Source organism: Jaculus jaculus, chromosome 4 (genome assembly GCF_020740685.1).
Source record: "Jaculus jaculus isolate mJacJac1 chromosome 4, mJacJac1.mat.Y.cur, whole genome shotgun sequence".
Classification (NCBI taxonomy): domain Eukaryota; kingdom Metazoa; phylum Chordata; class Mammalia; order Rodentia; family Dipodidae; genus Jaculus; species Jaculus jaculus.
This window is the reverse complement of record NC_059105.1, coordinates 1,074,993-1,094,272: the sequence shown is the minus strand read 5'-3', so window position 1 is coordinate 1,094,272 and position 19,280 is coordinate 1,074,993. Positions and strand designations below refer to the sequence as shown.

Below are 19,280 nucleotides of genomic sequence, written 5' to 3'. Positions count from 1 at the left end.
CTATGGGGAAGCCTAATGCCCTGCTATTTGGGCAGGATGAGGGAACAGAGCATGAGGCAGCCCATAAGGCTGGGCCAGGCAAGCCATGAGGGAGCAACACTAACCTCCACATGCCCAGTTTAAGATGTCTAAAAGTACCAGACCATGCAAGGAGGCTGGGAGCCAGACCAACTTGTCCCTGCCCTTAAAGAGGTCCCATCCAGCAGACCAGACAGGCTGGGGACCTGGAGCCTCCTTCGCAGGCTCCAAGAAGGTTCCTATGAGTGGCCTGGCTGGCTGGAGCTAGACGTGGAATCCTTGGACATGTGCTGGAGAGGCAAGGAAAGTGGCCTAAAGGGATGGCAGTGGATACTGGACAGGGACTACACTTGCAGGCACTCAGACCTAGATGGGCCAAAGGTGACAGGGAGCCCTTTGGAGGATTTGGGACACAATGTACAGTGCACACTGGGGACATCATCTCCCCAGGGAGGAGTCCCCTGGGGAGTTCTGGGTCCAGTATCTGGCCAGCCTGTGGCCTGCTCAGGTTCAAGCGGTCCAAGGAGGAACAGGAGCAGAAGCTGCTTGTGCTGGAGGAGGCCCATGCAGTGGCTCAGAAGGAAGCCTGTGAGCTGAGGGCCCGGCTACAAGAACTGAAGCAGGGGCAGGGAGACACCCGCAGGGAGCTCCAGGCATGCCTCAGACAGGTGAGGGTCGCCCTCCCCCCCCCCCCAGCCAGGCTGCCCATTGTTGTTACCTTCCACTTCTACCTCATAGCCACCCTGGGCGCCAGCTTCTATCCCTGTCCTTTTGAAGGGTGGCTCTGGTTAGAGCCATGGCTAACTCAAGAGCTGCCTCCACAGCTCAGCATCCCCATCTCAGAGAGGAGGCCCAGGTGTGTGTCTGAAAAGTGCCCAGGTTGAACCCCAGGGCCTCTTGTCCGGAGTGGACATATCTTATGACCCCTGAGTGTGAGCAGAGGCAGGGGTCGGGGAGACTGAAGGATCACCCCTTGACCCCAGGTGAGGACACTGGAGGCTGAAAACCAGAGGAAGAACCAGACAATAAGCAACCTGCAGGCTCAAGGCTTGCAGGACGCACAGCAGCAGCAACAGAGCCGGCGGAAGGAACTGGAGCTGCAGAAACAGGCAGCTGAGGCCCAGGCTGCTCACGAGAGTGCCCAGAAGGAGGTAGGAGGGATGCTTGCCTCTCTCAGAGGGGCCACTGAGCTCTGGTCCATTTAAGTGCAGCCAGGCCAGTGTGCACGGGAACATCAAAGCAAGGGATCCTAGGTGGGAGGCAGAAGTCAGAGGTGGGGAACAATGGGGAGAGGCCAGAGTGCCCACTTCCTCTCTGATGTGCCCTTCATAGCCCTCATGCATAGCAGTGTGCAACTTGACCGTGTGCAACAAGGAGCAGGTAAGAGGGTTCTGAGGCAAGATCCAGCTATGGAAGTAAACTCCCTGATTTCCTGGGGCTTGTGTATAAGAAAAGGGCCAAGTTATGCTCAGGTGCCACACAGAATTCTGAGCAGGGGAGAGACAGGCAGAGAGGCTTCATAACGAAGGATTCCTAAAGAACTATAGGACACTAAGCTCATGCCTGGGTTCTCGCCTCTCCTCATTACCATACATTCAGCTCCCACATGTGTGTCCCCAAGCTCCTCATCCACACACATTCCACCACCTCCCAACACCTGTGCGCAACCCCCACCCCCCGGCTCCTAGGTGCACAGCCTGGGCTTCAGGTTCAGTGTGCTGAAGGGCTGCTGCATGCCCATGCCAGAGGGGCCTCCCCTGAGCCCCACTGTCCCCAGCCTGCATAGAGCCCAGCTCAACGTACATCTATGCATGCTTGGCCACCTTGAGCACCAGCCATGCCCAGAGAATGTGAGACTTGCTTTCCAACCTGTGTGACCCTTATGGCTCAGTCCCATACCACCTTCCGTGAATAGGGACATTTTTATGCCATAGCCACTGCACAGGGACGTGAGGTGAGGCCAGGCCCTGAAGCCCTGGCTCAGGGTCCTACTCCCTGCTCCTTTCCCCACAGCTTGCATACTCCTTGCTCCTGCACACTATATCTAAGGGATACCTGGAGGTGCAGCTGTTGTTCCAAGAATAGGAACTTAGTTGGGCATATCTGGGTCATGACCAGGCTCTGCAGCAGCAGATAAAGAGGGGTGGTTGAGGTGGGTCCCTGGCAAGAGGGGATAGGTGGTCTGCGGCTCTGACTGGTTATTTTCAGGAGGCTGTCCGCAGAGATTTCTTGCTATAGGACATACTGCTGGCTGAAGCGTCCCACCTACCAAACACAAGGGAGGCCTTCCCGCTGTGATCTGCAGCATGGGGCGGGGCAGTGCTGAGAGGTCAGGGGCAAGTCTTCCTAGGGCAGATGGAATTGAGTCTCCATACTGGACTGGCTAGCACCAGTCATTCATCCCAGGCATTAAGAGCCCACATCTAAAGATCCCTCCTACAGGTCCTGGAACTACGGCAGAAGTTAGTGGAGACAGAAGCCACAGGGGAGGCCAGGGAAAAGCAGCTGGAGGGACCCCTCCGTGAAAGCCAGGCGCTTGGGCAGATCCTGCGGGCAGAGCTTCACAGCATCACCACAAAACTGCAGAAGGCCAACAGCCTGGCTACGAGCCTCCAGGCACGCCTAGACAATGCCTATGGCCAGATCCACAGCCTGGAGCAGGAGCTGGCCCAGGCTGTGAGTGCCAAGAGGGACATGAAGGTCCATCTGGGCCAGCTGTACTCCACACTCCGCCAAGGCCTGCGGCTTCAAGGGAGGAGCCCCTTCACCTCTCCAGAGTGGTCCGAACCCCCCACAAGAGGTCAGTGTCCTCTTGGCTTCACTCTGTCCCTAACCTGCGCACTCTCATCACTCCCTAGGTCTTGCAACCCACATGATAAAGAGGCTGGAGCAGTTCCAGAAACTTTAGGAGATAGTGCTCACCATGGCCCTGGCCCCTGCTCCCATGGGCAAGGGCCACAGAGAGAAGGGTACCTGTCTCTGTCCCTGTCCATATCACCTCAGCTGTCACCTTGTGCAGGCAGATCCCAGGTTCGCTCTGGAAGACAGAGTACCAGCCCTACCAGGCCCTACTCACCAGCCCAATGGCCCTCACCCACATCTGGAGACCCTGACCTAGAGGTTATGGACGTGACCTCTGTGAGGGATGCCCTGAGGGACCTGCTACAGAAGCTTAGAGACACCCAGCAGGAGTGGGTAAGGTGGGGATGGGGTCCTCCTACCCATGTAAGCACATGGCCTATGGCTTTGAGAGACAGGATGGAATGCAGACCCTCACTCAGACTGCTGTCCATCTGTCTGTCCAGGCCTGCTGAGATCCTGGCAAGCACCCTGTGGGTCAGTGTGCAGACAGTTCTTTGTTCATGGTGATTAACACCAGGAATGCTAGCCTCCCTCAAGCCCTCATAAGGCTGAGGGCCACCCTGTCCCTCAGAGTGGACAGCAAATCCCCCAGAACTGGCCCTGCTGAAGTATACCCAGGGACTGAGGACACTGTATGACAGATCTGGCCAGGTCATCCTCTTTGTGTTCCCCCACAAAGTCTCCAATGCGGGACTTCCTTCCCCATGGCTGCTCTCATACGCCTCTGGTCTCAGGACTCCACCAAGCCACATGTCCGTCCTTTCCTGACTTGGATTCAGGACCAGAGTAAGCAGGACTATGGGAGAGACAGTCACAGAGCTCTGCTAAGGTCTCCCGTCTCTTCCCTTCGGGGTCCTCCTGGCCCCACTGCCAGACTTGGGGACAGAGTCCCATCCTTTCAGATCTGGGTCCTTGGCTTAGGACCAGATCCTTCTGGACACCCCTGCCTGCTTCCCACTCTATGTTTGTGCCTCAGACCTGGGCTCTTCAGACCTTCAGCCTCTGTACACCCCAGGCCAGTGAATCAGCTCAACCAGGTCTTTCCTACAGCTATGACCCATCATGCTCCACTGCCTTACCCCAGGTGTCCTAGACTAGATCATGAGCAGCCCGCCCCTGGCCCTGAGAGCCCTGGCTCTGGCTCCCAACCTGCCACTAGACTACTGGGCTGTCCTCTTACCTGCCAGGCCACCCTTCTGCCTTTACTCCTGTTCAGGACAACTCCCGCATCCAAGTGACAAGGCTGAGAAGCCGCTTGAGCGAGACAGAAAGTGAGCATGCCCGGATCCAAAGCCGCATGGGGCAGCTGCAGAGGGCCCTGGCCAAAGCTGAGGAAGGTGAACCCCCTTCCTATGTGAGAGTCCTCCATCTCCCTTTCCTATCCACTTTAGGGTTTCAGGAGGATTTTGGGATGGGCATGGGGTAGCAGGGAGCAGGGCAGCACGAAAACCAGAGGCTGGCCCACCACCACCTTTTCCAGTGGTGACTCCCCGTCATGGTAGAGTCTCAAGATCTCAGGGGCCTTGCACCAGTCTCCTGTCCTTCTCACATCAGGCTCATTGCACCCCCTGCCTGGGACTTTCCTGCCCAGAGAACCACATGACTAATTTGGAACTGTCCCAAATGACTCTCCTCAGAGAGACCTGCCTGGCTGTCCTCCATCACATTACACTTACAGCCCTCCATTAATGGGGAAACCCCAGGGGTGTTGCTCAGGGCCCAGTAAAGAGAGAAGGAGGAAAAGAGGGAGGGAGAGAGAAAGGGAGGAAGGGACGAGGATGGGCAGGGGGAGAGGGACCTGGAATGGGGTCCCCAGACCAGCCCAGGACCCATCACCTGGAATGGGAAGCCCCCTCCATTCCTGAACCCAGGTGGCATCTGGCTAGGCTCTCTGAGTCTCAGTGTGCAGCCTACAAGCTAGAAGAGGGCAGTGCTGGATAACAGAAACCCCACAGGTCTGCCAAGCTGAGGATCACCAAACTACGCTGCTTCCCCTAGGCCGGCGCCAGGCAGAGAGCATGCTGCGCAGTGCCCAGGCAGCAAGAGTCCTACAGAAGGAGGCACTGCAAAGGCTGGAAGCCGCGCACCTAGCGAGCACACGAGCTGCAGGCCAAGAGAAGCGGAGGCTGCAGGTGGGGTCCCTGGGAGGTGGCCACAGGGCAGGGAGAAAGGAGTGCTGAGAGAACTCAGTTCAGGGCAGGAGCCAGCGGGTGAGCCAGGGGGTCCTGTTGTCAAGGCGTGCAGGCTGGGCTACAGTGGACAACCTGGAGGGTCATCAGAATATAGGCCCAGGCCCACCTCCAGCAGAGCTGCCTTTGGGTTCAATTGAGGCCTTGGTCGTGAGATCAGAGCAGGCAAAGAGCAGAGCCAGGGCCTGGCCCCAGCTTCCTAGGCCCATCCTTCCCTCGGTAGCTATGTTGGCAGGTGTGTGGAGCCAATACCTAGCTCCAAGCTCCTCAGGTCACCTTACTGTTGCATCAAGACAGCTTTTCATTCTGCGTTATTGACACAGAGGGCTTGTGTGGGACTCAGTATACATCAGGCATTGTGCTGTGGGGAAGCTTCTAGGGCTGCAGTTTCAGACGAGGACCTGGGGTCTAGAGAGGAAGTGGCCATGCCTGAGCAATGGGGCCTGACCCCAGCCTCCCTCTGCCCTCTTGTGGAGGAGACCCTACTACAGACTGCAAGTAGAAGGCATGCACAAGGGGCTGAGCTTCTTCCAGGCAGGGGAGAGCACAGGAGGGTAGCTGGAGCCTTCCCAAACTTCCCAGGCAGACCCAGGGACATGGAAGCAGCACAACCAGCTTGGAGGCCATTCCCAGGTGTCAGGAAACAAGGGTCCCATGGGTTCATTACTGGAAGAGTGAAGCTGGCTCGCACCCATGTGTGGGGCATGGGGTCCTGGGGCAAAATTCACCCTCTCTGAGGGTCTCTTCAAGACTAGAGCTACAGATGAGTGATGAGGAGGGATGGACTTATAAGGCAAGGCCCACAGGGCTGCCACCCACACTTGACCTCAGTGGCAACTACAGAAGCCAAGCTGTGGTCATAGACCCCACCCAGGCCTGCACTTTCTCTCTTCATGCAGGGCTCAGCCTGGGAATCCAGTGGCTCTCAGAGACCTTCCACACACATCAGGCAGGCAGGTAGGGACCTCAGCCTCTGAGGAATGTCTCCCAGCAATGGAAAGGGAAGGCAGAGGACAGAAGCCAACTCCAAGGGGCTTCCTTATCCTCCAGGAGGTTTGTGAGAGGAAAGGGAGCTTCCCTTTCAGAGAGATCCTCTTATCCACAGCTTCTGGATGGTGGGGGCTCAGGTGGCCCTGGATAAGGACAGTGGTAAGACTAGCGAGAAAATGGAGGGATCTAAGGATTCAGGGTTGACCAGATGAGCTAGACCAAGTTTCATTTTACATATATGTTCACCCTTGTGCATTCTAATTCAGATTAACCCAGCATATTGCTTGCAGATTGACATTTTGAAGGAGAGCTTCTAAATCCACCTTGACAAACATGTGGTTGAAAGACTGCACATTTGGCATCTCTTGAATTTAGCAAAGCTAGAGTGTTAGATTTTCATACTGGATTCTTTTTGTAAGAGTCTTCGGCTCGCGGCTTCTGTGGCATGTTCTTTCCCTGCGCTGATGACCAACAGTAGGCTTGGCTTTGTTCTTAGCCACACCTGACTCACGGCTGGCAGTGGTCCCCATCCCACCTCGACCCTTCGGCCTCACCTCAGCCTCTACAGTTTTGCTCTTTACATTTCCTGCTCTCGCTTCTTCCACCGGGCTTTGGTTTCTTGGCACTTTGGAGTCTTTCCTTTCCTGAGGGACTTACCCCACTTACAAGTACTGTGACAATCAGGTACAGTTCCTCCTCTGACCAGTTTGGTCTGTGTTTTCTCAGACTCACGTTTGCCTGTCTATGAAAAGCAGGTTCAGTCTTCATTATTCCCTTCTCCACCCAGCATCTGTTCTCAAACCCCTTTCTTCCTATCTTGGCTGCTTTCTGGGGTCAGGAGTTGGTTGACATTTCTCCCAAAGCACTTTCTGGACATCAGCGCTAGCTGTGCCTTATAGAGTCCTTCCACTGCTGGGCCAGGAATACTGCCTGTGCCCCCCAGGAGTCTTATCTCTTCCCTTCCTGGCTGTTTCTGCCTGTACATTGGGGACTGAAAGTTCTATTTTTGGGGAGAATCTCCTCCAAACCTCCCCTAGGGAGGCCGCCTGCTCCCATCTCTTGCCCTGTGCAGTGGATTTCAACATCCCTTCCTGCTGCAGACCCACAGACCCAGGTTCTCTACTGGCAGCAGCCAATATCCTCACAAGCCCATGGCTTATGCCTAGCCCTAGCCCTAGGGGCAGAATTGGCCCAGCAGGCCTCTCTGAGGAGAGCTGGCAGTATCCACATTGGAGGCCCTGGGAAGGGCCATCCAGGCTCACCAGGGGGTTGGCAGAATCCAGCTCCCTTCCACTCTAGTACTGAGGCTCCTTTTTCTGACCCTAAACTGAGAGGCGCTTGACCTAAGGACAGTTGGGGCCTCTGGCCTTGGCCCTCTCACAGGCTGTCTCACAGAGGAATAGCAGCAGCTGCACCCCTCAGGCCAGCCCCTGTATACCTCTAAACTCATTGCTTTTCCTCCTACCACCAGCTCACAGTTCTGGGACTGGATGGGGCCACCCTGGGAACCTCCCTTTGGTTAACCCACTGACAGACCAGCAACCTTGATAGCACCCATAATATGTCCCAGCTGTACAATCTAACACAGCCTCAGTCCTGCACAGGGTATATTCATGACTTCTGGATCCATCTCAAATCTTTGTAACACAGTTCCCCAAATCCATGGAGAGCTCATGTCTTTCTCCTCTGCTAACCCAACCATCAGCTGCATCTCACCAGCTTGCCCTGGGTCCTCAGCTATGGCTCATGTTTTTCTGATTGTCCACTCTCTAGACCCTGCCCCGTCTCAGAGGACCTCAGTTCTGACCCCTCAGATAACAATCTTTCTTGTAATGTCTCTCCCTTGCATGTCTTTAAAGAAGGGAATTCTGGTCTGCTTCTAAATTGGGGGTGGGAAGAACCAGCAGAGAGTTGGTATGCCATGTCCAGACAGTCCCAGAGAAAAGATAGAGGGAGAATCCAGGGTCTTCCTGGCACGGGGAGCCAGCATCAGGGCAGAATTGCCCCTTCCATAGCACTGGGCCCTGAGAACAGGGATTAGGGCCTGGTTTCTTCTATCCTGTTTCACATCTCTGCTGGATGTAGAATTTATACCCTGCCCCCCTTTTTTTAGAGAAGTCTGCTAAAACTTGTCAGCATTATAGCACATTTTTCTTATAATTCTGGCAAGTGCCGTTTCTTCTATCTTGGGGATGGGTGGTTTTGTCTGTCCTCGGGGACCCTCAAGACCCTGGTCTGAAGCTCTAAGAAGGGTTTCTCCCAACTTCTATGATGTGCAGTTTTCTGTGGATGTCTGGGTGGGGTCGGATGCACCAATATCACCCCTCACTGGAGGCCCCCTACTTTTGACAGACAGCACATCCATCAGAGAGCAAAATCTCAAGTGAACTTGGCCACTTTGGGTATGGAGACATGACCACTTTCCTGGCTGCCCAGTGACCCTGACCTGCAATTGGGTCAGTTGCCAGCCCTGCAGGGTTGGCCTGGTGTCCTCCCAGCTCTGCCAAACCCAGGGCATATTTCAGCGCAAGCTCTGCATTTTATTCTTCTTTCACTTTCACGGATTGATTTTCCCCCTGGTTCACATAAGCCAATGTGTTTGTCAAGAGAAAGTTAATTAAAAACATATTTTTCTAATTAAATAGTAGGCTGTGCTGTTCAAACAGTGCAACTCTTGTTTGAAAGCAAACCTTTCCTCATTGCCAGGGCTACTCTGAGAACCTAACAGAACAGGACACACAGGGCTGCCCCAGACACCCAGCAGAAGGACAGGGCACATAAGGCTGCCCTGGAAACCCTGAAGAACAAGGCTACCCAGGAAACCTAGCAGAATGACAGGTACACAGTACCACTCCAGGAACCCAGCAGAAAGACTAGTGTACAGAAGTGGCCCGGGAACCGAGCAGCTGCCACAGCCACAGCCACAGCGTGGGAGCATACACCCACCTGACCCCGGAGCACGCGCAGCTGCCCAGCATGGCCCCACACATACTCCTCACACCCTAGTGGGGAGGCCACTGATGTTCTGTGAGGACTGGCACCGTCACAGCCCCTGCAGTCAGAAGGGCTTAAAGCATTCTTGGACTCCTGCCTAGGCCTCTTTCCTTCCATACACTGAGCACACCCTGTTCAGCTCCACTGACCCCATAGAGCCCCACTGCTCTTTCTCCTGCCAACCTACCAAAGCATCAGGCACAGGTTCTAAGAACCAAAGTCCAGGGCTGGAGAGATGGCTTAGCAGTTAAGGTGTTTGCCTGCGAAGCCTAAGGACCCAGGTTTGATTCACCAGGACCCATGTAAGCCAGATGCACAAGGTGGCGCATGTATTTGGGGTTCCTTTGTAATGGCTGGAGGCTTGGTGTGCCCATTCGCTCTATTTGCCCCTCTCTCTTCAATAAATAAATATAAAAAAAAAAAAAAAGAACTAGCCAGGTGTGGTGGTGCACACCTTTAATCCCAGAGAGGTAGGAAGATCTCTATGAGTTCAAGACCACCCTGAGAATACATAATGATTTCCAGACTAGGGTGAGACCCTACCTTGACAAAAAAAAATCCAGGTGTGCCTGGCCTACCTAGAGGCATTCGTTTGCCAAGGCCCACACTGTGACATGATGTCACAGTTGGAGTTGATGACTCTCATTTTTGTCAAGGATATTTGCAGCTATATTTCTTGTATCCTGCCATGTTTTGCAACTTTTTTTTTTTTTTTTTTTGAGATAGTGTCTCATTCTAGCCCAGGCTGACTTGGAATTCATGACTCAAATTTTTTAAGTTGAGTTTTTCCTGTTCTAAAATGAATTGTTGAGCTCTGTCTTTGTCACCTGGATGATCAAAATTGCACAGACATTAGCATTTTTAGAGCTGGGTGTGGGGGCTGGAATTACTCAGGAGGCAGAGATAGGCAGATTACCATGAGTTTGAGGCCACCCTGAGACTACATAGTGAATTCCAGATCAGCCTGAGTGAGAGTGAGACCCTGCCTCCAAAAACCAAACAAAAAAAAAAAGCAAAAAGAAATTAGCCTTTTTAAAGGTTAATGGCAGGCTGGAGAGATGGCTTAGCAGTTAAGGCACTTGTCTGGAAAACCTAAGGACCCAGGTTCAATTCCCCAGTACCCACGTAAACCAGATGCACAAGGTGATGCATGTGTCTGGAATTTATTTGCAGTGGCTAGAGGCCCTGGTGTGCTTATTCTCCTCTTTCTCTCTCCCCCCACCTTTCTCTGTCTGTGTCTCTCTCACCAATAAATAAATAAAATAAAATATTCTTTTTAAAAAAAGGTTAATTGGGCCGGGTGTGGTGGCGCACGCACGCCTTTAATCCCAGCACTCGGGAGGCAGAGGTAGGAGGATCACCATGAGTTCAAGGCCACCCTGAGACTACATAGTGAATTCCAGGTCAGCCTGAGCCAGAGTGAGACCCTACCTCGAAAAAACCAAAAAAAAAAAAAAAAAAAAAAAGGTTAATTGGGGCTGGAGGGGTGGCTTAGCAGTTAAAGCATTTGCCTGCAAAGCCAAAGGACCCAGGTTTGATTCCCCAAGACCCACGTTAGCCAGATGCACAAATGGGGCACATGCATCTGGAGTTTGTTTAGGCCCTGGTGCACCCATTCTCCCCCCCACCCGCTTTCTCTGTTAAATAAACAAACAAATAAATAAATAAATAAATAAAGGTTATTGTACTTTGCTCTGCAGTTCTTGTCATCCTAAACAGCCTTAACTTCTGCAACTCCACTCCATGACTGGCGTGCCTTCCTCTGTTTCCTCTGGGAGCAGTTGGTTAGTGAGGCAGTACCAGGAACCTACATATGCGCCTGCTCAACACCATCTTACAGTCATACCTGTAGCCACACCTGTCTTACACATGTGGTTATCCTGTAGAGGTATGTGTGGAGTCACACCTGTCTCTGCCCAAACACTGCAGGTTTCTTTTATCTTAATCTGTCTCATCCACAGCCATCTGAGTTCATGCTGCGTCTTTTCAAAAAATCATTTTTGTCTAGTTTATTCATTTCAGCACTTACCTCTATTAATGCCCTAATCTTGTGTTTTTCATTATAATTTTTTTAACTTTTTTGTGTGGGGATGTATATGATGTATAGTATATGTATGTGTGTGATCATGTGTGAATGCGGGTGCGCACATGCCATGATGTGTGTGTGGAGGTCAGAGGTCAATCATCTCCATCCACCTCTTTTGATGTTGGTTTCACATGGCTCACTGCTGCTTTTACCAGGCTAGTTATGGCCCCCAATACACACTCACATGCTTTCAGCGGATTCTCTTGTCTCTGTCTCCCTTATTTTTAATATTTTTTATTTTTATTTACTTATTTGGGAGAGAGAGAGAATGGGCGTGCTAGAGCCTCTAGCAACTGCAAACAAACTCCAGACGCATGCACCACTAAGTGCATCTGGCTTACATGGGTACTACAGAATTGAACCTGGGTCCTTAGGGCTTTGCAGGCAAGCGCCTTGACCACTAAGCCATCTCTCCAGCTTCCTTCTTGCCTACAGGGATGGCTGGGATTAAAAATGCCTGCCACAGATCTGGCTGTTTATGTGGGTGCTGCAGTTCTAAAATCTCTGATACTCACACTTGAGTGGCAAGCACCTTATCCATTGAGCCATCTCCCCAGCCCCATCATTTTTCTAATTCCTTTTTTAAAATATTTATTTGTTTATTTATCTGAGAGGAGAAAGAAGCAGAGGGAGGGAGAGAGGGAGAGAGAGAAAGAGGGAGAGAGAGAGAGAATGGGCATGCCAGGGCCTCCAGCAGCTGTAAACGAACTCCACATGCATGCGCCCCCTTGTGCATCTGGCTTATGTGGGTCCTGAAGAGTCAAACTGGGATCCTCTGGCTTTGCAGGCAAATGCCTTAACTGCTAAGCCATCTCTCCAGCCCCTCATTTTTCTAATTTCTTTAATGGAACAAGTGACTTTTCTTTCAATGGCCAAAGGTCTGATTTTATGTAGGTGAGGTTTGAAATGTGTCCTGCTGGTTTGGGGTTTGGTTTGGTTTGGTTTAGATTTTGTTGTTGTTGTTGTAGCTGTTGGTTGTTTGTTTTTATATTGGTTTGCTTTGGATATTTTTAAGATAGAATCTCATTTAACACAAACTGGATGTCTCAGTGTGGGTCTGTGTCTGTCTGGTTTGCCAACTGCTTGTTGGGTAGGTACTTTGGTTTGGTTTTGTCTGTTTCTTTGTGGTATGTTCAGAGAAAACACAGATACATATGTGGGCTGTAATTTACATGGAAGATAAATGTTTGAGCTATTCCAACAAAATTTGAGGGAGAATAGCAAAGCCGCCATGACCAGCATGGCCAGAGAGGAGGGCTGGTGCAGAGTTGACAAAGGGGCAAGTGGATAAGCAGAGTTCAGAGGTGGCCTGACCACCATGAGATGGAACCAGCACCTGGGCCCATGTGGGCCAGAGTCCCACTGTGTACAGGAAAGGCTTCAAACCCCTGCTTCTGAGGATTTCCAGAGCCAGCTGTGTTCTGTGGCTGGGCCAAAGGCAGAACCAGACACACAACCATGCAGGAGACACTTACCAGTGGGCAACTGAATTGACCTATTGCCACTAATGAATAAAAAAGCAGCAGTCCAAGGACTGGACTCCAAAGCCTAAAGGACAGGTTTAGGGTATTGGTGGCCTGCTCTGTCCTTCACTCCATCAAAGGGCATTCAAAGGGCCCTCTGTCTCCCCCATTGATACACAAAGCACTAACCCATACCCTATCTTTAGCCATGCTCTTGCCTGTTTCATCCCAGAAGCACTGACCTCCAGCACAGTTCTGCAGATGCCTGACCCGCATGTTTCTGGATGGCCGTGTCTCTCTCCCCCTAGGAGCAATTGGACACACTGCGCCAGGCCCTTGCGCAGTGCAGCCGACACAGCCAGGGCCTTGTGGAGAAAGGGAAGCTACTGGATCCCCTGAAGCAGGTTAGGAACCCCAGGAGGGCAAAGGGACACCATTATCTGAGGTGGTGAACCAGTTCACCAGGCAGACTTCCTTTACTCAGTCCTTTGGCATGAAAGGGGCCTAAGGGATGCTGGAGGCAGGTATATCCACGTGTAGTGACCCAGGCAGCATCCAGTTTCCAGCAGACAAAGAAACTGAGACTGGAGGGGGCCATAGGGAATCACAGAGCTAGTTTTCTTGCTTCATAGTAGGCAACCCTATTATGGAAGGATCATCTGTTGATACACAGTTTAGGGCTAAACATAAGCTGAGTTCAGAACCAGCTTCAGGTAAACCTGGTTCAGAGAGACTGGGGGCTCACACATCCCTGGACCATGCCCACGCGGGCCCTCCCCACCCAGGTGCTCCGACGACGACGCAGCGACCAAGCAGCTTTGGCTGCACAGCGGGCAGAACGGCGCGCGCTGCGGGAACAGACGTCTGCGCTGCGAACGGAGCGGGCTCGCCTGCAGGGGGCGCTCGCGACACTGCGCACGCGCCTCATGCAGGTACTTCCGAGGAAGGAGAGCCTTCAGCGAGTGGAGGGACCCGCCGGAAGGTGGGAGTTTCCACGGCAACGGCCAGACAGGGTTTTCTGGGAACGGTGATGGTCCCACCGGCTTCAGCGTCTGCCCTCGGGGGTGAAGACAGCACCAAGCTCGGGGCCAGCCCCCAAACTTCTGAGCACCTTGTAGATGACCACAGCACCTCTGTCACCACCACTCTACCTTGGCTGTCTTTGGGTAGGCCCTACGAATCAGGGCACATCTTCTGGCTTTCTGGTCAAGTCTGCCAGGAGGTGTGACCTGCACCTACCAGTCTCTCAAGCCGCAGACCCCTGTTTGCAGCGGAAATGGTCCTGGACGTCTAGGGTGCTGTGAGCTGTACGTGGCCAGGTGACAGTTGGGGTGGTTGATCCAGTGCTCCACAAGGCTTGCTTCAGGCACCGCAGCCTCTCCCTTCCCAAAGTGCGCAGGACAGTAATCACGGAGCTCCATTAGAGCCAGACAGATGGGCAGGTCACTCAATGAGACCAGGTCAAGTTTGCGCTATGTAATGCAGCTGATCCTCAGCACAGGTCAGGGCACAAGGCAGGGAGCCTGCACCCCAGCATGAGGGTCCTTGTCCTTCCACTGCCATTGTGCAAGGCCTGTGGGAGCAGGAAGAAGTATCACTGAGCCTACCCAGGTAAACTGAGCAGTGAGCTGCGGCCGCACCTCTCCAGGGACAAGTGGGGGTCCAGAGCATGGCCTCCAGGGAAGGCAATCAGAGGGGAAATGGCACCTGGGAGAAGGGAGGAGACAGTGTCTGCTGGGCTGGCCACTCTGCATTAGCCATCTGACCCCTTGGGGTTCTGTCTCCCTCTGCAAAGCCCAGTGAAAGCAAGAATATTTGTGCTGAAATGCTGAGGGCCTTCCCATGGGACTTCAGAAGTCCTCTCTGCTGCCACCATCCAACCTGTCCAGGGCATGGGGGACCAGGAAGCCAGGACATTCATGAAAACTACCGACCACGACGGGGCTTCCTACCCTCCCACGAAGGAGGACAGGCAACAGAGGGCTGTGGTCTGCAAGCCCTTGCAGTGCTCGGCTGCGACAGGCACGTGCTTCTGCCTGAGCTGGAGAAGGGGTCACACCTCTGGAGGCTGCGAGGTGGGGGAGGTGGCACAGCCTAAGGGCAGCACAGCAAGCTGTGGGCACAGTGCCTGATGCAGGTCCTTGGGGCCCAGGTGGGGGAGGGCAAGAACAGCTAATGAGTTCCAGGAGGTCAGCTGTGAGGGGCCCACAAACCCATAAACCCTTTATTGGTGTCTCAGGAGGGGAAACCCGGATGTGGACATTTATTTATTTTGGATTTCACTTTTCTCTTCTCTTTATAACATGTGCTTCCAGGAGTGTAACTGGATTTTTAAAGAAACAGGCCTCCTTTTCCAGGGGAGAGGACTCTGTTTTTCTCAGTCTTGAAGAAGGAGTCATTATTTTTGTAAAACTCCGGTTCTGATCCTATGGCTTTGCCCATACAAATATCCCCCCCCACCCCCACCCCAGTATCCCAAGAGCCCTGAGAGTTGCATAAAGGCTCCAGGCCACAGGTGGCAGTGGCAGGGCTGCCCAGAACTGGAGGGAGGCTGTTGTGTGGCATTCAGAGGTAACCTTAGGAAGCCAGCAGCTGACAGGCACAGCAAGCGGAGTAGAGGCAGTATGGCTAGAGAGCCAGGTCTGGTTCCACTCCTATGTCACTGCTGGTCAGCCTGGTGAGGCTGTAAGACCAAGGCCCTAGGGACCATCTGAGGATCATGTCAGTCATAACAAGCACCATGAAGATGTCTGGGACTCCCTGCATGGGCAGGCAGGCCCCCTGCTGCTGCTGCTGCTCTTGAAGGAAAGAATTCCTAATCAGCTGTGTCCTCCTGAGAGTCCATCTGCAGGGCAAAGGGACCCCTGACGGTCAAGTGATTGTGTCTGACATTGAACCTGCAACCCAGTTCTCCTACTTTGTCCTCATCTTGGTGGGGTGGGTGGTTAAGGGACTCTGCTCCAGGAAGACAGGCGGTGGGGTCAGCTGCGCTGCTGCCACAGGCTTGTTGGGGCTGTGTTGGGGACTGTACCCAGCTTCAGCTTCACCACACTGGGGTGCAGGGACCCTGCCTTGTGCCCTGACCTGTGCTAAGGGTCAGCTGCATTACATAGTACAAACTTGACCTGGTCTCACTGAGTGGCCATTTCATCTGTCTGGCTCTAATGGAGCCCAGTGATTACTGTCCTGAGAGCTTTGGGAAGGGACAGGCTGTGGTGTCTGAAGCAAAGTTGTGGTATGCAAGAGATCCGATGCATTGCAGAAGACCATGAGGGGACATGCAGGGCCTCAGGCTCAGGAGGCCAGAGGAAGCTTTGGGATGGACAAAGACATACTTCTAGGGATGCTGCCCCAAAATAGGAAGAGTTCTCTGCCACGGATCATAAGAACTTCTGCTGGAGTTAGACAGGCATTTGCCCTCCTCCTTAAGCTCCTACTCTGGCTACAGATTCCAGGTTCTTTGGCAGGGGGCCTTGCCCTTGCCAACACAGCCATCTCCCAGGGGAGTTGGAGTCTCACACACCTGCCAAAAAAAGCATATGTCCCACCACAAGTTCTACCCTTAACCCCTGCAGATGGAGCAGGAGATACTGAGGAAAGAGGGGGATGCAGCGAGGTTGGGGGCTGAGAAGAAACTGCTGGACGAGTCCCTGAGCAGCCTGCACCAGGAGGTGGATGGGGCCGTGCAGCAAAGCCAGCAGATGCAGGTGAGCTGAGCCAGTGAAGCTCTGTGCTCTGTTACCTTGGTGGTGAATGTGGAGTGGTCTCAGGTGGTGTGGTCTTAGTGGGGTGGGCCTACATGCCACTCATATACATGTGCATGCATGTGGACACACACACACATATATAGGAGGCTGTGGAGAGTGCAGAGACAAGACCCAGTTAATAGTGGGGTCCATCAAAGGTCCTACTGAGGTCCCAGGCAGAACTGGAGGCAGGACTGAGGGTCCCTTGGATCCCACAAGGTGTTCTCTGTAGGACTCCCAGCTTGACATAGTACACAGTCCCTTAGGGATGATGGGACTGGCAGTGCCCTTACAAGCCATGCCTGGCTCTTTGGAGCGGTGCCAGGAACAAAAGGGAGCCTCAGGCCTGACACCCTGTGCTTCTCAGAGACTTGTTTTCCTTTCCACCGAGGAACACCTCCCCACCCAGACAAGGACCTTTAGGAGGGGGAATGGGCAATGTTCAGTACTCTGACCTTTGCCTAGGAGAACTTGAGATACTGTTCAAACAGATATAAGGCCCACCCAAGGGGCCTGTGGCTTGGCCTGGACCCAGGACACATGGGCAGAATGTGTTTGCCAGCCACAGGTCTGCTGTTAGTCCTGGTCTAAGGCCAGTATCTTAGGAGAATACTGTGGGACCAAAATAGGAAGGGTGGCCCCAAGGGTGGGGCACCCCAATAGCCCTGTAACTGGGATCCCAGAAACTCTCAGGTAAGCAGCCAGCAGCAAGGTGCCTGCATTCTCACTCCAGGGCCAGATGGCAGAGTTGGAACAGGTCCACACTCAGCGGCTCCAAGAGCTGGCTGCCCAGCGCCAGCAGGACTTAGCTACAGAGGCTGAGAGGCTCCACAGAACCCAGCTGGAGGCCACACAAGCAGTGGATTCCCATGAGCACACCCACCAGCAGCGAGTGAAGGTGTTGGAGAAACAGGTAGGGCCAGGAATCCAGATCCCTTAGGTGGGGCCTCATGAGGAGAGGAAGGGGAGGCCCATGTTTCCACAGCTGTCCCTGAAGGGGTAACCACAGAGCCTCTACTGAAAGGCCTCTAGCTCTCAGCATTCATGGGCATAGCTCCAACTTGAGAGGTAGAGCAGGAATTCAGAGAGGGGTCACCACACTCTGGATATCCCCTGTCCTACTTTGGAAGTAGGTGATGAGGACAGTTCCTGCCAGAGGTGGCTTTGAGTGTAGCCAGTTGCCAAGCTGTCTGCATGCCATGCACTGTTGAGCAGCAGTGGCCCCAGCCTGTCCTTTAGAGTCACAAGACAGCCTCAGTGCACATGGGCAGCTTAGCAGGTGAGAAAGTACAGCAGAGTATAGAGTCTTGGGTGTGTGCACATAGCACACCCACATGTGTGTACACATACACACACACATTATGAACTGCTGAGCTGCCAGAACATTAGAGCCATTTTGGTCAAAGCCTCTATTTTATAGTCAGCTGAGACCCAGAGAGGTGAAATGACAATCCAATGTCACCCAAGCTAGTGTCCCTACTCCACCAGCAGCACTCATTTCAACCCTCCATTCTGAGTGTGTTCCTGGCTTGAAAAGACATGGGTCCCTCCTCTGTGGGCTGGCCATTGCCTCTGTCCCCGAGTTGCTCACCACCAGATGCTCATGACAGGGAACCTGCACTCCTCCACTGCTGGTGAATCCGCCCTCCACCTGCTATTTATCTTCCACACACACCCTCTCCCCTCAGGAGCCATGAGTCCCCAGCCCTTCCTGAGACAGCCATGGCCCTATTTCTGAGTTCCCTTTCCACCTGACTGAGCCCCTGCTGTGTCCCCAGGTGGTGAGCCTGAAGGAGCAGCTGGACCAGGAAGTGCAGCGGCAGCAACAGGCCCGCCATGGCCAGGCCTTCTGGGCCAGGCAGTGACCCAGCTACAGAAGCCACTCTCAGCAACCTCAGGCCCTGTGCCACCCTGACCAGCCAGAGAGCCAAGCACCAGGGAAGCTACTGGGGAGACTGGTGCTGTGCATTCTGTACCAGGGAGGCCAAGCTCAACAGCACAGGTGTTACTGGGAGAGGACATACACATGGGCAGCAGCCACCACACAGAGTATGATACTGGCTCTTCAACAGTGGGCACAGGCCTGAGTCCCCAAATCTGCCATGGGATCCTCAGTCTGTGGCTGGGCTGGGTCAACTTGCCAGTAACTGGTCTCTGACACTCCCTCCTGCACAGGGAGCAAGATCACAGGCCCCTCAGCCCACACAGGGCCTGGTGTCCCATTTTGAGTTTTGTTGCTCTGCTTTGGCCAGACCCTGGTGGCCAGCCCCATCAGACCAGCTCCCTCTCCACAGGATGCATTCCGTGCCCTCACTCTGTAAACACAGGAAAACACATGGAAAACATTTCCACCAGTCAGAGCCAAAAAATAATGTCCTGCAAGGCCAGCCACCACACCCCGCATTCAGAGGCCGGGGAACCTTCTGCATCCAGGAACTGCCAACCAGTTACAGTGGCAGGTGGCTGGAAATGACTCAGATGCAAGTCCCGTGACTCACAGGCCACAAGGGCATTGGAGTGTGAGATCTGAAGTCATTTCAGAGCCTCCTGCTTTTTAAACAGTGGGAAAATGCAGGTGGGAATCTGCCCACCCTGGTCACTACAGAGACTAAGGCCACTGTCTTGCCAGAACCTATTCCCAGCTTACCTGTTTGCATTTGTATGTAGTGCTAGTCAGAATAACTTGTCTTCCTTTACAAATAGCCTCTTTAGCATTGTAAGGGGCTCATTCTTGGTATCTCTGGGACACCAGCTAGCCTGGTAAGTTATTGCCCGTACCATGGGGTGCAGGTTTCCCTGAGGGGTGTGTTTCTTCTTGGGCCTCCTGAAACATCAAGAACTCTGGGGCTGGAGAGATAGCTTAGTGGTTAAGGCATTTGCCTGTGAAGCCAAAGGGCCTGTGTTCGATTCCCCAGTCCCCACATAAGCCAGA

General features: G+C 53.4%; 1 protein-coding gene across 1 annotated transcript in view; it reads left to right on the top strand.

Annotated features, from left to right (window-relative positions):
- Crocc2 (ciliary rootlet coiled-coil, rootletin family member 2) overlaps positions 1-18,965 on the top strand; it is a 68,807-nt gene extending 49,842 nt beyond the window's left edge. The window contains exons 23-33 of the mRNA XM_045147934.1: positions 527-686; positions 1,002-1,169; positions 2,461-2,818; positions 3,038-3,213; positions 4,097-4,217; positions 4,879-5,012; positions 12,911-13,006; positions 13,388-13,534; positions 16,178-16,309; positions 17,082-17,261; positions 18,127-18,965. Coding sequence (XP_045003869.1) covers positions 527-686; positions 1,002-1,169; positions 2,461-2,818; positions 3,038-3,213; positions 4,097-4,217; positions 4,879-5,012; positions 12,911-13,006; positions 13,388-13,534; positions 16,178-16,309; positions 17,082-17,261; positions 18,127-18,213 — 1,759 coding nt within the window. The 3' untranslated portion in view covers positions 18,214-18,965. The remainder of the gene's footprint in view (positions 1-526; positions 687-1,001; positions 1,170-2,460; positions 2,819-3,037; positions 3,214-4,096; positions 4,218-4,878; positions 5,013-12,910; positions 13,007-13,387; positions 13,535-16,177; positions 16,310-17,081; positions 17,262-18,126) is intronic.
- The last annotated feature ends 315 nt before the right edge of the window (positions 18,966-19,280 follow it).